This window comes from Antedon mediterranea, chromosome 5 (assembly GCF_964355755.1).
Source record: "Antedon mediterranea chromosome 5, ecAntMedi1.1, whole genome shotgun sequence".
In the NCBI taxonomy this organism is placed as follows: Eukaryota; Metazoa; Echinodermata; class Crinoidea; order Comatulida; family Antedonidae; genus Antedon; species Antedon mediterranea.
The window spans coordinates 21,624,605-21,642,379 of record NC_092674.1 but is presented as its reverse complement, the minus strand read 5'-3'; the positions used below and the strand labels follow the sequence as shown (position 1 = coordinate 21,642,379).

Below are 17,775 nucleotides of genomic sequence, written 5' to 3'. Positions count from 1 at the left end.
GCCTAATATGTATAAATTAAATAGGGGCCTAGTTAAATAAACAGCAAAATACGTTCATTTTAATGTTATTTTTAACAGTAAGTTGTTCAATTACTGTAAATTGACAGAAACTTACATTTAGTTTTATTCCTTAATTTAAAATACTAGATACCATCTAGTTGGTTTTTTAATACACGGTATTTTCGGCGTAAAATAACCATGGGAAACTGAGATGATACACTCCGTTGTGGAAATAAGTCTGGCTCTTTGCGCTTAAAGTATGCTTTTCATGAATGTATCATAACCACAATACAATAAATCCATTTTAGTAAGTTAAAATGTGTATCTCTTACATTTTTAAGATTTGAACATTCAAGTAGAAAATGGTTTGTAGTTGCAATTAATTGATTGTTGCATAGCTTGCAAAAACCAGTCTCATTTTCTGACCATTTATTTTTTCTACCTTCTAAATCAAGAGAGTTAGACCTCGCTTTAAACTTTAAACTAATGGAATCAAAATTCACCTTATCAAACATGTATGTCTCTGCTTTAGGTTCATGTTTATATTTCAAATATTCGGAGAGGGTTGACTTTGTTTTTGCACCTTCTAACCATTCCTTGATATTTTCTAGAGAGTTGGCATGTGTAAAACTCTTAAACCATTGGCTTTCCGGGTTTAAATTAAACTTATTTCCTAAATCAAATTTACATAATAAATCTTTGATATGGTTAATCCACTTCCATTTCACCTTATCTTCTACATCCATTATAGATCTACATAGTAGTTTTTGCCACCTTTGGTCGTCCATATTTTTAATTCTGTTAAAGTAGGACATCCTAACTTTATTTTGGATGGTTTAGAGTGTCTCCCATCCTAGGTCACCAATCAATGCCGCTTTCGCGACGTTTCTTGGTGCCTTCAAAATATTTCTAGCCATTTGGTATTGTAAATTTTCTAACTTATTTAGTGAACCTTTAGAGTTACATAACCATATTGCAGAGGCGTAATTAATTGTTGGTAATCCTATTGTTCTCCATAAAAGATCACCATAGTATACCCTATTGAAATAATTCTGATTGTTTATAATAGAGGTAATATAGGCTATTATCCTATTTCCCTTTTTGATTACTTCATTGATAGTGTCTGAATCTGTATATGAACGTGATATTATTACACCAAGATATTTATACCTTTCTATTTCTGTGATATAATGATTACCAAGACTCCATGTTCTATGTGGATTAACTCTTTGCCCTGTGACCAGCACATTTGATTTGTCAAAATTAAACTCTAATTCCCATGTTTGTGAATAATCACTTGCTACTTTAAGTAGTTTCACAAGTTCAGACTCATTGTCACCGATGATATACTGAAATTGACTTAATTAATTTATGATCTTTACTTTAAAAATACAGAATGCTTTGGCATAATTTGTATAATATTATTATTACATTACAGCTCTACAAATTAACACTCGTTATTAAGCCGATTATCGAATAGCCTTAACGATACAGGGCGTTAATATGAAATGAATTATCGACAGCAGTTTCTTTTCAGATTAACAAAAACAAACATTGTATTGTGCTAGTTCGTTTGTTATTATAAACTATACACCTGAGTGATAATAATAATACTGTTTTGGTACACTCCTTTGTAACAGATGAACACTCTTTGGTAGAAGATGTTCGACCGGATAATAACAACAATACAGTATCATTGTTATTTGATTGGTTTATGCATCACGTTCCAAGGACAAATTTAAAAAATGGCTGTAGAAAAGAGCAGTTATCTGGCTTGGTTTAAAAACCTCTGAATCCACCCCTGTAGATATCCATGTGGAAGGCTGTTTTTTGGTTTTTTTCGTGGTTAACCATCACCTTTATTCATTAAATGTCATAATTTTTGTATATATCTTTTACATATGTCTTCAATTAGGTTAACAATCTACTAAGTAACAATACTATTAAACACCATTATCTCGTAATCATGCTAAACTTAGTATAATTACTAGAATCATCGAATGTATGATCCGTCTCCTAATCATAGTAGGCCTACCATATCACGACAGCACACGCTGCCATTATATAAAAGGCTCACGTGAGTGAAGCCTGTTCTCTTAAATGTGCTAATTACAGCATAACATTTCTCTAACATTTAACAAAAGTCAACTAAATGAGTAAGAACTAAAACAAACTCAGAACATACGCTCTGGCATCTTAAACAAACAATCTTATGATGATTACATATAACTTGGCTCTCTTTCCAACTAATTATCCTAACTCTTTTCATCGACTCGCCTCCTACATACGACTGAAGGCGCCCTAACAATTTTTCTCAGCGAAACACTCCCTTCACCAAAGCAATAAACACATAACATATTTCAATATCAAATCTCTAAAACTATACTTTTTATAAACTATAAATTCTCAAACGGTAATATTATTAAACCTCCAATTCATAATCTGCTGGGACTAGTAATACTAATCTTTGACCGGCTCTCTTGATGTAACTCACGACTCCAGTTTCAGTTATTGTCTTTATTTCCACACTTCGGACCAGACCTCTATCATCAAGGAATATTTTGGACACTCTACAAGTCTTCCATCGTCCTTTTTTAATCTCCTTCCTCTTTTATCAACGTAACGTCACCGACTTGTATATTTCGAACCTCTGTATGACACTTCTTACGGATGACCAACGTAGGGAAATAATCTGTCATCCACTTCCTACAAAAGTTATCAGTTAAACCTTGGATAAACTTGAGGCGTTTCGCATGCCCCTTGTGATTACACCACGGACCACTAGGTACATCAAATGAAGCACGACCGAGCAACAAATCGTGGGACATAGCTACAGTAACTCCCGTCTTCAGGGTTGGTAGGATGCCTACCTATCGGTCTGGTGTTTATTACGTTTGCAACTTCTAATAACATAGTCTGTAGTTCTTCGAACGTCAATATCTGTTCGTCCACCACATGGTATAATGCTTTTTTCACGCCTTTTCTGTGACACCATTTTGCCACGGTGAATCTGGTGTGGAAAACTTCCACTTAACTCCATGTTTGAATCCGAAGTTCTGTAAACTCTCTTTTGCGGCAACTAATTGTGTGCCACAGTCACTAAATACTTCTATAGGGTATCCTCTAATTGAATCAAATCTTCGAAAGGCTTTCAGCAAAGAATCGGTACTGTAATCCACTGATAGTTTCAAATGTAACGCTCTAGTTACTAAACAAGTAAATACCATAAGCCTTCCCTCTAGTACGTTTCTGGACTTTCCCTCTCGTCAAGAACGGTCCAAATCAGTGGTGGCGCCAGCGGGGGGGCTACGGGGGCTCTAGCCCCCTCGTCGGGGAGCCCCTCCGTCGGGGGACACGGGTACATTTTGTCGGGGAATATAATATACAGTAAAAAACGTTCGCGTTCACTTCATGCTTCAGCGCCTAGAAAACCACGACGTTCCATTGACCGTGAGTACGTCAGAGGTCTATTATGCACTTTTATGCATTCATTTATTGCCAGCAATCTATACTACTAAACATTAGCTAGGTACGCACTTGTCTGGCGGTATCCCTTTGTACGAATCGTTCAACGTTGGGTCGAGACGCGTGATATCAAGTTCCATCCAGGGACCAAAATTTGTAATGTAGTTATTTTCCAGGCGAAGTTTACCGACGGTTACCGAAGGGAACACGGGTACTTTTTGTCGGGGAATATAATATACAGTAAAAATCGTTCGCGTTCACTTCGTAGCTAGCTTCAGCGCCTAGAAAACCGCGACGTTTCATTGACCGTGAGAGTACGTCAGAGTGATATTATGCACTTTATATGCATTCATTATTGCCAGCGATCTAACTTACTACTAAACAATAGCTAGGTACGCACTTGTCTGGCGGTATCCCTTTGTACGAATCGTTCAACATTGGGTCGAGACGCGTGATATCATGTTCCATCCAGGGACCAAAATGTGTACTGTAGTTATTTTCCAGGCGAAGTTTACTGACGGTTACGTCGTGTACTGCGTCGACGTCCGCTACACTACAGCAAAAACGAATTATGTTAATTGTTCGTATGTTCACCATTTTTTTAATTTACAAGTAACCTTCTGTACCGTGGGGCACCTAAAATAAATTTTTCATCCATTACTAAACAAAAAAACATGCCATTTTCGCTTAGCCAACATCTTATTATAGCTAAGTTATTACATTTTCAATGTCCTGTATGTCATGAATTTCTCACCACTCGGAAGTCCAGATAGTACGCACGCATACACTTGGGAGGAATAAACTTATTTCCCCGACTTAAAAAGGTCTACGCTTGCGTTTTTTAAGCCTCTGGGCCTGATGTTTCCAAAGTATAAAATGCAAATTTTTGAAGACCTGCAGCTCTAGTTTTAAACATTTTCTTAACTCAGCCCCAACAATAAAGCTGGTCATATTTCGAAGTACAAGAAGTGCATTTTCCGGGACCTAACATCTCTATTTTTCAAACATTTCTTAGTCACAACCATGATAGGGACTTATATATTTTGTTTCATGTTTTGAAGTATATTAAGTCCAATTTCCGGGACCTCCAACTCTATTTTTCTAAATTTTCTTTGAACTTTTATTTTTTAAATTGAAAAATATGGATTGAAACAGTCATCGCGCATCGTTTTTTTGCACGCAGTATTTTATTTATGCATTATAAAAAATGGAAAAATGGCTACCCTAAATCTGATTAAAATGACCTCAAATGACGCTAGAACGCGTTGCTTCCGGGGCCTTCGCCCCTGGCCCCCAGCCTAGTGATGCTCGCATAACCCCCTCGTCGGGGAATGTAGCCCCCGCGTCGGGAAGATCCTGGCGCCACCCCTGGTTCAAATAAATCAGTACCTATATACGACTACGGTGGTGATGGCTTTAGACGTTGGATTGGCAAAGGTGCCATCAGTTGATTGACTGACCGACTCATATCTTTTGCATCTGACACAATTATGTCTTATATGGCTCACCAGCTTCCTGAGTCGCACCACCCAATACTTGCTTCTGATCTTTGACATAGTAGTGTTGACTCCATTATATCCTCTATTGTGCATTGTTTGAGCAACCAGCTTGGTGAACGCATGGTCATAAGTCAATAATGGGACTTGATTGAATTGATTGAAATATATATTTATACTGGGTAACCTCTTCAGTCAAAGACTGGTCTCCCAGAGGGCCCAGTTGGTGATCAGTGGCTGTGATGTACTAATACACCGGGGTAATCCCTACTCGTCTCGAAAGATGTACTATGTTCTTTAAAGTGCACACGAGCTAGATGTGTACCATGGACCTACGGTTTATAGTCCTTATCCGAGAAGACTCGTTCTACCACCAGAACCATGGAGTGAGTGAGCCTCGAACCCATGCCGATGTTATGGAGTGAGCCTCGAACCCATGCCGATGTTATGGACTTCTTCGTGGTTTTAGCTAAAATAAACATGCTCCTTAATCCTGTCGCCCACTTTGGACCTAAACTGCCATAGTTCTTTATGAAGTCGTTGATTTCTTTTCCATAAGTTTTATTAGTGGTCTTTGTACTTTTCTGACCCAGAATGTTTCAGCATAACTAGTGTCATTGGGCGTCAAAACTAATGCAGCTGATTTGAAGCTCTTCTTGACCATGACCATCGCTGTAACTCGTAGTAATCTCACTAAACTGTTAAACCTTTCCACTTTGATACAACACCTCTGAACCTCCTCTACATCTACATTGATCACCACTTTAACTCTTTCAGGAATCTCTTGCGAACTACACTTTTGTGAAATTGGCCATTCTTCTACAGGTAATTAAAGGAAATCGGGTCCTTCTTGCTAAACTCTGTGTTCAATCAAGGTGGTGTTGCTGCTGTTCCTCTAGAGATTATATCGGCTATGTTCGTTTCTCCAGCTACACACCACCAATCTTGAGGTTCGCTGGACTTTTGAATCTCTCCAATTCGGGTAGCTGCGTAATTCTTAAATTCATAACTCTGTTTCTTGATCATAGCCTAACAATGTCACTGTCCACAATGTAAAATATTCTCTTAAACCTTATATTCATTTCTTTAACTATCGGTTTTGTCTAGTCCTCAAAACAGCCACGCCTAGTTCAAATCTCACTATACTAGCAATTTATATGGGTGCTATCCTGCTCTTGGCCGCTATCAATCTGGACATGTATCCGCCTTCTTGCATTTGGTATCGGACATAATCTGCCGTAGCCATAGCTTTCTCGGATGCGTCTGAAAACATTATCAATACTGGATCGATATCGTCACTCGCTCCAATAGGTTTTACACACATAGGAATGTGTAGGTTCTTACAGAATTGCAGTTCTTGGAACAGTGCCAACTATTCTTGTCTTTCACATGTAAGCTACATTTGAAAATTATCTGCCATCAATATGATGGATTATGATTGCATAGATTTAAAAGAAAATGTGAACACTTAAGCTACATTTGGAATGAACATGTTAAGGGCATCAGTTTAAGATCATTCATGCAAAGGTTTCCGTCATCTTTAGCGTTGTTACAGCGGCATAAAGCTGTACATGGTAGTTTTGACTTCTTGCACCTACATCTATTGGTTATGCATCGTGTCTTGCATCCACAATAAATCATCTCTAACGAAGCAGTAGGAATAGCTTCATTTTTCAGAAGCACTGGTTGAAGTTTACCATTAGATAGCTCCAAACCAAAATCTGTTGGTGATGGCAAATGCTGGATTGGCGATACAGCTTTTTTCCATACGAGTGCTTGGAAGTGTGCTCTTTTTATATGTTGGTGCACTGCATCGCTTGTTGGAGGTAATGCCTCTGGTTTTTTTTTTTTTTTTTTAAAGCCTAACTTCATTGGTACTTTTAACTTGACCAAAACCGTAAACGTAGCAAATGAATCTTTCCGATTTCATAATAACTTGGTCACTAATAGGGTTTCTCCCAGGTCTTTAATTAGTTCATAATTTTTTTTTAATACTTCTCATGCCGATGCCTTTGATTGACCACTTAGATATGAACAGGGAAGAGTTAAATTACTGTATGTATGTATTAATGTAATTTAACTCTTCCCTGGATATGAGGTAGTATCGGATCCACTAATAGTGTGGAATGGAATCAGTGCTTTTGCATAACCCTCGGGCAAGGCTTGAAAAATGTCTTTTATAGATACTTTCTTTTTTTGGATGTCCCTGTCATCATTCATTTGGATACCATGCTTTGGTAGTGAGACACTAGAATCACTAGTACGTCTGTATCTCTAGAAGCAACTACAACAACTGTGTCGTAGCGGACATTGGCAGCATGACAAGTCTCGTGTCCGATTCTTCATGATCTGCGACCAGAGACAACGTATTCATGTAGACTTTTGATGATTTAACAACTGATTCTTTCATAAATCCACCAGCTGTGACAATTTCTTTGTCTATGGGAGCTTGACGAATCAACTCCTCTGATAGAAATCGTGCCAGATCTGCTTTATTATCTTGTAATGCCAAAAAGTTTGACCAGCAATTTGGCAGCGGTATTTCACCACTTTCTATAATTCGACGAATTGGTCTCTGTGTTTTGGTTCATCTTTGTTAGTGGTGTCCTTTATCGACAGTTTTAAGTTAGGCATGCCATGTTTTAGAAAAAACAAAACCAGAGGCATTACCTCCAACAAGCGATGCAGTGCACCAGCATATAAAAAGAGCACACTTCCAAGCACTCGTATTGAAAAAAGCTGTATCGCCAATCCAGCATTTGCCATCACCAACAGATTTTGGTTGGGAGCTATCTAATGGTAAACTTCAACCAGTGCTTCTGAAAAATGAAGCTGTTCCTACTGCTTCGTTAGAGATGATTTATTGTGGATGCAAGACACGATGCATAACCATATAGATGTAGGTGCAAGAAGTCAAAACTACCATGTACAGTTTTATGTTGCTGTAACAACGCTAACAAAGTTGACGGAAACCTTTGTATGAATGATCAAAACTAATGCCCTTAACATGTTCATTCCACATGTAGCTTACGTGTTCACATTTTTTTTCAAACCTATACAATCATAATCCATCATATTGATGGCAGGTAATTCCCAAATTTCCAAATGTAGCTGACGTTTTCAAATTCTTTTTTAAATCTATAATCATAATCCATCATATTGAAGGCAGGTACTATACAATCATAATCCATCATATTGATGGCAGGTAATTTCCAAATTTCCAAATGTAGCTGACGTGTTCAAATTCTTTTTTAAATCTATAATCATAATCCATCATATTGATGGCAGGTAATTTTCAAATGTAGCTTACATGTTCAAATTCTTTTTAAATCTATAATCATAATCCATCATATTGATAGCAGGTAATTTCCAAATGTAGTTGACATGTTCACATTTTTAAAAATCTATAATCATACTCCATCATATTGATGGCAGGTAATTTCAAATTTCAAATTTCAACAAATGTAACTTGCGTGTTCAATTTTTTTTTTTAAAGGGGGATTCTGGGTTTAAAATTGCTTTTAAATATCGTTTATTTATTAAATAAAAAATATTATAACAATATAGACATGTCAGAATGAAGAAGTAATAACGAGAAATTAAAAAAATTAAATTTCATATACATTTTAGGGTAAATTCATGGAAAGTCTGTTTTTCAGCAGCTTAGGGAAGCTTATTAATATTCATGAGATATTCACAAAATCACGTCATGAGTGGATTCCAAACTCGCGACGTCAAGCTTGCTTGTACGTTGTGTTCTCTCTCCTCTGTCAAACGACGACCACCCGATCATTGTGAAATACATTTTTTGTAGATTTGCTAAGCTAGGCCTAAAGTGTAATAATAACAGTAGTAGCATATATTTATTTGACATTTAATGAAATACAAAATTTAGTACAGATTACGGAGTCATAAATTATACTATTTTTATACCTCGAATTAATAGTACAGATCGTATATCGGCTTCACGTACTAGACTAGGCCTAGCCTAAATCATTTTATTCATGCCGGGGTGAGAGCCATTTCTGACTAGGGATTCCATGCCACGATGGCTACGTTAAAACATTGGGGCCATCATTCATGGGCCTAGCTAGCCTATTACTAAACGATTGGCCCATAAATAACTAAACTCAGTGGATTCCAAACCCATCCTATTAACCAAACTCCTAAACAATCTAAACCTAAAATGTTCTACAAAAATCGGCTGTAAATATTGAGGCAAAACAAGGTCCGATCGCCGTCCGCACGTATGGTGTCCCGATCGTCTAATAAGTAGGCCTAAAATAGGCCTAGCTAGGCCTAGTTTACTCTCCAAAAAAGCGGATACTGCATCAAGCAAGTAGACCGGTAGTAGGAAGGAGACCTAGCCTAGCCTAGCCGATCCGGCCCAGTTAAAAATTGAGCTAGCTAGTGTAGTAGACCCTATGCGAATTGATACTACCAGGCCTTTTACTATAGGCTACACTTGTTAAAATTAGCAACACTGTACTTATGTTTACAAATATTCCAACTCTCTCATTCGAGTTATATTATCTATACCATTCCGGTAGGTTGAGTCGACCTTCAATCAAATACTGTACATCGTTCATGTTGTGATTATAGACGGGGTATACTCGACCCGACCAGTTTGGTATTGTATACTGTATCTTCTTATCACGTGACGATGCCAGGCATGGGCAGAGAGAGCACGTGTATCATCGTCTCGCTCTCTCCTCGCTCTCAGCAGGAATGTATACGTTACGATTCATTGATTTTTAAGGCTTTCTCTAAGTCAGTGCGAAAATCGGCAAACGTAAAGTGCAAACTTATCTAATTTTTCACTGTTTTGATGGATTTTCATAGAAAATTGACTTTATAAATGGGAAGATAATTTTACAAAAGATATTGATATGGTTAATGATAACGAGTCGTCGGAAGATTGACCATTTCACGAATTTCCTATTCTATAACCACAGTGTGATTTTGCCGTAGCTGCACTTGTAATCTGGCCTCATTTCACAGCCTTCGTTCTGCTTCACTGGGCGCTTATATAAATTGAAACTTTTACCGTTCAAGAGACAAACAAATATATTTCACATTTTTTACTATTCATTTAAAACCCGGAACCCCCCTTTAAATCTATATAAATCATAACACATCATATTTGATGGCAGTGAATTTTATAATTTTACTAATTATTATTGTGTATAAATAATTTCATAGTTATGCAATTATATTATATTTAGTATACAGTAGGCCTATGCTGTAGTTTAAAGGTCAATAACCATACTATCGGCCATTCTTGTACAAAATGTGCCATTAGACTGGATAGAAACACACATGTTTTAAACAATTTAAAAAGAAAAAAAAATTCATAAGACCACAATTTTCAAAGTTATATTATTATTATATTTGACTAATAGTTCAAAGGTCAATAGTTGTAGAATCGGCCATTTTTTGTAAAAACATTTCATTATAATAAATATGAATGTATAATTTCTGAACAATTTGAGCCCTATTTCGTGTCTCTCCGATTATTGGTTACTGAGATACGATAAATAAAGGTCAAAGGTCAAAATGTCAGAAATAAGACTGGCATCTATTTTTTGAGAAAATGTGTCATTAAAGTGAATATAAAAATACATTATTTAAAACATTTTGAGACCAAAATTAATTATTTGTGACTAGTGGTTCTCGAGATATAGGGTAATTATAAAAAATGGCCGCCATTTTTAATTATGCAAATTATGGCCTTAGATGGCCGAATTTCGCTTGGGATCCGCCATATTCGTAATCAGCGAGGTCGAAATATCCTAAATCAAGTGGATCCCAGCTTCTATCCAAAAATGCTTCTTACACCATATTTCAGAGGAAATAGAACTTGTCTATAGGTGGTCTGTTAAAATGCTTAGACGGATATCACATAATATTACATTATGATAATCATTGATAAAAAAATAATCTAACCTTGTTTTGACATTTTGGTCTTCTTTAAGTAAAATTGTCCTTTGTTTTTGTTTAATACTCTCCATATATCTATAAACTCAAATCTATTACAGAAGGAGTTTAAAGCTGTGGTGTAATCTTTTTTTCCAGAGGGTCACCTCCCAAATGTCACCTCCCCCTTACCCGTCTTTATCTAATTTAACATTAAGTATACAGTTAAAATCACTTTTTTTGCAAAAGTGACTTTCGTGTGGATGAATAGAATGTCAGCTTTTTGACTCTCAAACCATTCGTAAATGGCAAGTCTTTTCTATTTTGAAACATAAAGTGCAGACTTAGACATGTGATAACATTATTGTTAAGTTGTAAACTTACTTTCATTTTTTCTTATTATTATTGCGCTTTGAACGTGTGTAACTGTCAGAAGGTCTTGAAGATTCTATGCTGGCTGAAGCTGTCACGGTGTTTCGCGGGTATCAATAGGCTGATCCTCATTCCAACCTGTTTGTCCAGGGTAGTTTTTTATATTAACTTCCGCCATAGCGTTGACACAGATCACGTTGTCCTTCCTGCATGCACAGTGAACCGTAACAGCGAAACTCAGGCTAAGTTTTAAACCTCACTTTAGCGACTTCCAAGATATCTAAATGCTCAATATTACAGCATATTTTTAGAGAAATTAAAAATATTGACCACAAAGGTGTGTATAAAGCAACAATTTTAAAGAGATAGCAACAGTATCCCCTTGTGGTGAAACTGGAAGGCTGTTTTATGGACATGTTCATCTGCTTTACTTTGAAATGATAGTACACGTTTAAAAGTGTGAAAAGTATTCGAGTAGAGTATTTGTAAAAAAATCTTTGTCAGCTAGGGCTAAAAATGCTTGTGACCTCTATTTTACATTTTTAGATACACATGCCAATTAGTATTTATGGTAAATGAAGTAACACAATTAAATTACTGTATTGTTTTTAAAACAGTTTTAAACAGTAAATAAATATAAATATCATATTACTGTAGTTTTGTCACACCATGTACAGAATTCTGTCTAACTGTTATCTAAATAAATAATTCCAGAAAATTTGTGATATAATATTCAAGTAAATAATGTTCATGTTTGTTTTAAAATCTTTAGATTTTTAGACTGTATTGCAAGAAATTACATGGGATAGAATAGGGAACATTCCAATCTCTCCCAGTATAATGATTTGGTTTAACACAAGTATGTCAATTGATGGGCCCTTGGAGACTAAACTTAAACCTTTAGTATATAATTGCAATTCTTTAAAAATATTGTAAATACGTAATACCGGTAACCATTTTCGGTCGCCACTTGAATCGGAAATTTCTTACTGTGAGTGTGGGTACTGTTAGATATAAACACATGCAGAAATAAATTTCTTACTGTGAGTGTGGGTACTGATAAATTATAAACACATAATATACAAATACACTCTATTACTGACAGTTTCTCCTCAACGTTTGTATTAATTTATAATTACAACAAATATAAACGTTGTAGTGGTGTATCGTTATATGTCCTATTTTACTATTTCAATCGACTATGGCAGTGACCGTTTTAACACAAAGTATTAAATAGCAAATGTTCTACTGTATTTAGTGGTATATTATTTATAGGCCTATAAAACATGAAAAAATATTTGGTTACTGAGTGGATAAAGAATATACACACAACCTCATAGATATATGGATAAATAATAATATTGGTAAATCTCAATATACATGGAGACGGAAAATGTTTATAGAAGGCTAGATTTTTGGTGCATTTCAAACTCCATGTGCAAAAATGGTGAAATAGTTAGCACTGATATCAGACCTGCTATTTGTTCTGACCATCTAGCAATATCACTTAAAGTTCAGACAAATCAAGAAAAAAGGGTCCTGGAATATGGAAACTTAATAATAGCTTATTAAATGATGAAGAATATGTTAATCAAATTACTAAGATAATAACAATGTCAAAAAAAAATCATTATGATTTAAGTCCAGAATTACTTTGGGAGCACTTGAAAGTAAAAATAAAAGAGTTCTCACGCAGATATGGAGCAAAAACAAAGCATTTGAGAAATAGGGATTAAGAAAAATTGTTTTATAAATTAAGAAATTTCAGACCTGACAAACAAACTAGAAACTAATTATGATGAAAAAACAGAGAGAATTTTAATTAATAACGCAAAAGACATAGAAGACATATATACATTAGAAGCAAAGGGTGCTCAAATAAGATCAAGTATAGAATGGTTTGAAAAGGGTGAAAAAAATACAAAATTTTGTATAGGTCTAGAAAAAAAGTAAAGCTAAAAGAAAATGTATCACGGCAGTCCTAAAAAGTAATGGGAAATACACTACCAATACTGATAACATTCTTCGTGAGCAAGTACATTATTTTCAAAATTTATACCAAAAAAAAAATTCAAATGAATCATCTGAAACTTTAACTTCAGATACTCTAAATTATCTTAATAAAACTAATTTCAAAGTATTATCTGAAGAACAAAAAAAGAAATGTGAAGGGACTATAAAAATAGAAGAATGTAAAAATGCCTTATATAAAACTTAATAAGGCCCCAGGCAGCGATGGCTTGTCAGTAGAATTTTACCAAACATTTTGGAATTCCATTGACTCATTAGTTTGTGATGCCTTTAATTTTTCATTTAATAATAAACAACTGTCAAATTCTCAAAGTAGAGGAGTAGTCTCCATACTGTACAAAAATGGTAAAAGAGAAGACTTTAAAAATTGGATTAATTCTTAATATAGATTACAAGATTATGGCAAATGTTATTGCTAATAGACTAAAATTAGTAATTGGTGACATAATAGACACTGATCAAAAAGGTTATATTAAAGGAAGGTTTGCCGGTGAAAATATAAGTCTTGTTGAAGATGTACTAGAATACACCAATAATTTTAATAAAGAAGGTGCTATAATATTTTTAGATTTTGCTAAAGCGTTTGACAAAATAGATAGAATGTTTTTAATTAAATCACTGAAAAGATTTGGTTTTGGTCAGGACCTAATACAATGGGTTAAGACTTTTTATTTCAATACTGAGTCAGTTACTACAAATAATCGATGGGTATAATGGTATTAGACAAGGATGCCCTCTTTCGGAATTACTTTTTTTAATAGCTGTAGAGCCAATGGCTATCAATATAAGAAACAATATTCATTGTAAAGGTATTATACTGCCTTCGAAAGGGTATAATGATGAACAGGAAGTAAAAATTGCTCAGTTAGCAGACGATACTATAATTTTTGTTAGGGATGAAATGAGTATTGAAGCTTGTTTAAATACAGTAGACTTGTTTTGTAAGGTTGCAGGAATGTCACTTAACAAAATGAAAACAAAAGGTATGTGGATAGGATCTTCAAAAAACAACGTTCATAAACCTTTTGCAATACAATGGGTTGATGAGCCTGTCAAATTCTTAGGTGTTTTTGTTGGTTATGATTAAACAAAATGCCACAAAAAAAAACTGGGTTGAAAAGATTGAACATTTTAAAAATGTGTAAAAACCTTGGAAAAAAGAAATTTAAGTATTTTTGGTAAAGTAATGGTGATAAAAACACTGGTACTCTCCAAACTAGTCTATAATGAGGTACCCACAATTATTGTAAATTAAGTTAACAGTATTATTTTAAAGTTCATTTGGAATGGAAAAGGAGAAACAAATAAAAAGAGATATTACAAAAACAAGTTTTTAGCTGATATTCCAACTTTCTATAAAGAAATTATATCAATGTGTACACAATATAATAATTGTTTTTAAACGGAACCACAAGGTATAGATGAAATTAATAAACATATTTTGTGGGGTAACAAATATATTGTGCTAAACAATACATCTTTATATAATCAAAACTTGATTGATTCTGGAATTACACAAATTTGGTATAGATGACAAATTTCGTTTTTGTAAAAGCACAAGTTAACGGAGTACTTACTCGAACGTTTCGATCTCTATCAGAGATCCTTCTCAACTGACTGCGGAGTGTTAATGCAGCTTGGTCATTCTTGACGTCATCTGTTGATGACGTTGTACGCCTCCGGTTGTAGGTTGGAGGTTGTGCGGGGCTCGGCCAGGTGATGTGTCTATCAAATCATTGTACAAATGCGAGAGTTCGTGGGCTCCAGTGTCCCGGTTCATGGTCTTCTCTTTATTTCTCCTTATATGTAATGATTCTCTAATCTGTCTGTCTTTGCGTTTAGGCTCTTTGGTTAAGATGGTAGCCTCCCAGTTCGGTACATGATTGTGTTTTATGACATGTTCTGTAATGGCAGATTTGTGTATGATCGAAGATGTGGATGTTCTGGAGGCCCTAGTCATTACTCCCCCCGTGTTTGTTGTAACATCTTTTTTGTGATCATTAATTCGTGTTTGTAATGCCCTCCCTGTTTCCCCAATGTAAACTTGTGGACAGTTGCGGCAGGTGACTTCGTAGATTACTCCACATGTATCCATCTTCTCGATTTTATCTTTTGGGTGGACGAGGCTATTCTTGATTTTATTTTGGGGTAGGAAATAGGTTCCGACATTGTGATAGGAGAGAGTGCGTCGTATTCTTTCTGCCATTCCTTTTACATAGGGGATTCCTCTGCTACCTCGCATCTTGATCTTTTCTTTCTGTGGTTCGTGTCCTTTGTTCTTTTTTCTTTTTCGGTTTTCCATAACTCTCTGGAAGGACCACTCTGGATACTGGCAGTTGTGTAACGCTTTCTTGATGTTATCCATCTCAACTTTCCTCAAATCCATATCTCCCACTACCTTCTCAGCTCTGTCCACAAGCGTGTTTATAAGCCCCAGTTTGTGTTCGAGTGGATGATGTGAGTTGAAATGTAAATATTGGTCTGTGTGAGTGGGCTTCCGATAGACTGAGGTGGTAACTGTTCCATTGTCATTGAGTGTGATGAGCATGTCCAGGAAAGGTATTGTGTTGTTTGTCATCGATTCTGTGGTGAACTTGATATTGTCAGTTATATCGATGTTATTAAGATGTGTGTTAAATGTATGTACTGTACCTATGGGGATGATAGCTAATACATCATCAACGTATCGTTTCCAATACACAGGCTTGATGTTAGTGGGTGCCGTGTTTATGGCTTGGTGTTCGAGCCACTCTAGATACAAGTTCGCCAATATAGGACTTATTGGGCTTCCCATAGCAATGCCTTGTATTTGCCTATAAATGTTACCATTGAACGAGAAATAGGTTTTGTTCACAATTAAACCGAGGAGCTTCATTATGTCTGTCACATGTAGTTTAGTTCTATCCAGAAGTGTCGGATCTGTTGTTAGGCGATTTTCGACAACTTTGAGGGCCTCTTCTACTGGTGTTTTTGTAAACAGAGATACTACGTCAAACGAGACAAATGTTTCACTTGGTTTGACTATTATTTCTTTTAGTTCACTCGCCAACTCTCCTGAGTAAGTTACATGATGTTCTGTGTTTCCGACAAGCGGACCCAGGATTTTGGTGAGGAATTGTGCAACGGTGTAAAAAAAGGTGTTGATGTTATCTACTATAGGTCTTAATGGCCAATTTGGTTTATGTATCTTCGGAAGACAATACAACCTAGGTACAATTTCAGCCGTGGGAAACAGCCATTCTTTCTCTCTGTAGTTGATTTTCTTTTCTTTGAACAACCTGCCTATGATGTTGACCACTTTTCGTTTATAGTTTTGTGTTGGATTACGTTTTAGCAGTTCGTAAACATTAGTGTCGCTCACCATGGTTCCCACTTTATCTTTGTAATCATTAGTATTTAGGATGACAGTAGATCTACCTTTATCCGCTGGGAGAATAAGAATAGATTTATCTTTCTTCAAGTTTTTTATGGCCTTTCGTTCTTTGGGGGTTAAATTTGAAGGTGGTAGAGTGGTAGATTTTACAATAGCTACAATTTTACTGCGAACGGTGTCTTGTTCTTCCAGGGGGAAGAAGCAATTCCCAAACATTGGAAAAACAAAAACTTTTTAATGTTAAAGATAATATTCAGGAAATAGAAGTGGAAAAATATGATTTATATGGCAAAAACACTTCAGTAAAACCTTTTTACAAAGAATTTTTGGTAAATAAATCCAGTGAACCAAATTTTCAAACGAAATGGGAAAGAGATCTTAATTTAGAATTTTTAGATTGGAATACAATAGGGCATAGAAAAGTATATTGTATGAAGCACTTAATAGTCAGGTGGCTTAGCGACTAAAACGTTACACGGTAGACAAAAGCACCAAATTTTGCATGAGGCTTCTTTTAGGGTACTAATTGATTTTTGCCTTAGAGCCACCCAATCAGCTTCCGATTTTCAAAGATGGCGGCCAAAATCCAAAATGGCTGCCAGTAAATTGGTATATCATATATCTCTGGCTGTAAAAGTTACAAATAGACAAAAAATGTATCAATGAATCAAGAATTTCTGAGGTCAGTAAAACCGATTCAGGAAATAGTATATAAAGTGAGTTCCAAGATGGCGCCCAAAAATAAAAATGGTAGCCATTGAAATTGAAATACATTTATACAAAGTCACAAATAGTTCATCCCTAATGTATTTTAGTCTGCAAATCAGAAGGAAAGTGCAAGCATTGCATTTTATGAATTTTTTAACAATGCCAGTTATAAAAACCCATGTTATCAAATTTCGAAAGTTTTTCTTTGACCTTTGACCTCAAATTTGAATATTTTAATCCAATTGAAAACAAAATAACCATATCTCTACAACGCTTACATTAAATTAAATAATTTTAGTGTCAAATTATTTGAAAGATGCATATTAATATGCGTCCTAATGAAAACATTTGTCAAAAAATGGCCGGAAGTATGATTTTTGGTATTTTTGACCTTTGACCTACATGTCATATAAC

General features: G+C 35.4%; 2 protein-coding genes across 2 annotated transcripts in view; one reads left to right on the top strand and one right to left on the bottom strand.

Annotated features, from left to right (window-relative positions):
- Positions 1 to 17,775, top strand: part of LOC140049807 (uncharacterized) — a 70,640-nt gene that overhangs the window by 318 nt on the left and 52,547 nt on the right. The gene's annotated exons all lie outside the window — the stretch shown is intronic.
- LOC140049808 (uncharacterized) lies at positions 5,491 to 16,869 on the bottom strand. Its single transcript, XM_072094757.1, has 2 exons — positions 15,933 to 16,869; positions 5,491 to 5,780 (listed from the first exon to the last, which is right to left on the bottom strand). Exons 1-2 carry the CDS (start codon positions 16,867 to 16,869, stop codon positions 5,491 to 5,493), a joined length of 1,227 nt encoding a protein of 408 aa, XP_071950858.1.

Excerpts from the sequence above, each read along its gene's own strand:
- LOC140049808 (XM_072094757.1), bottom strand. The coding sequence starts at position 16,869 with ATGTTTGGGAATTGCTTCTTCCCCCTGGAAGAACAAGACACCGTTCGC. Across the intron at positions 5,781-15,932 it reads ATTAGCTATCATCCCCATAG|AAGAATGGCCAATTTCACAA; the intron begins GTACAGTACATA and ends AATTACCTGTAG.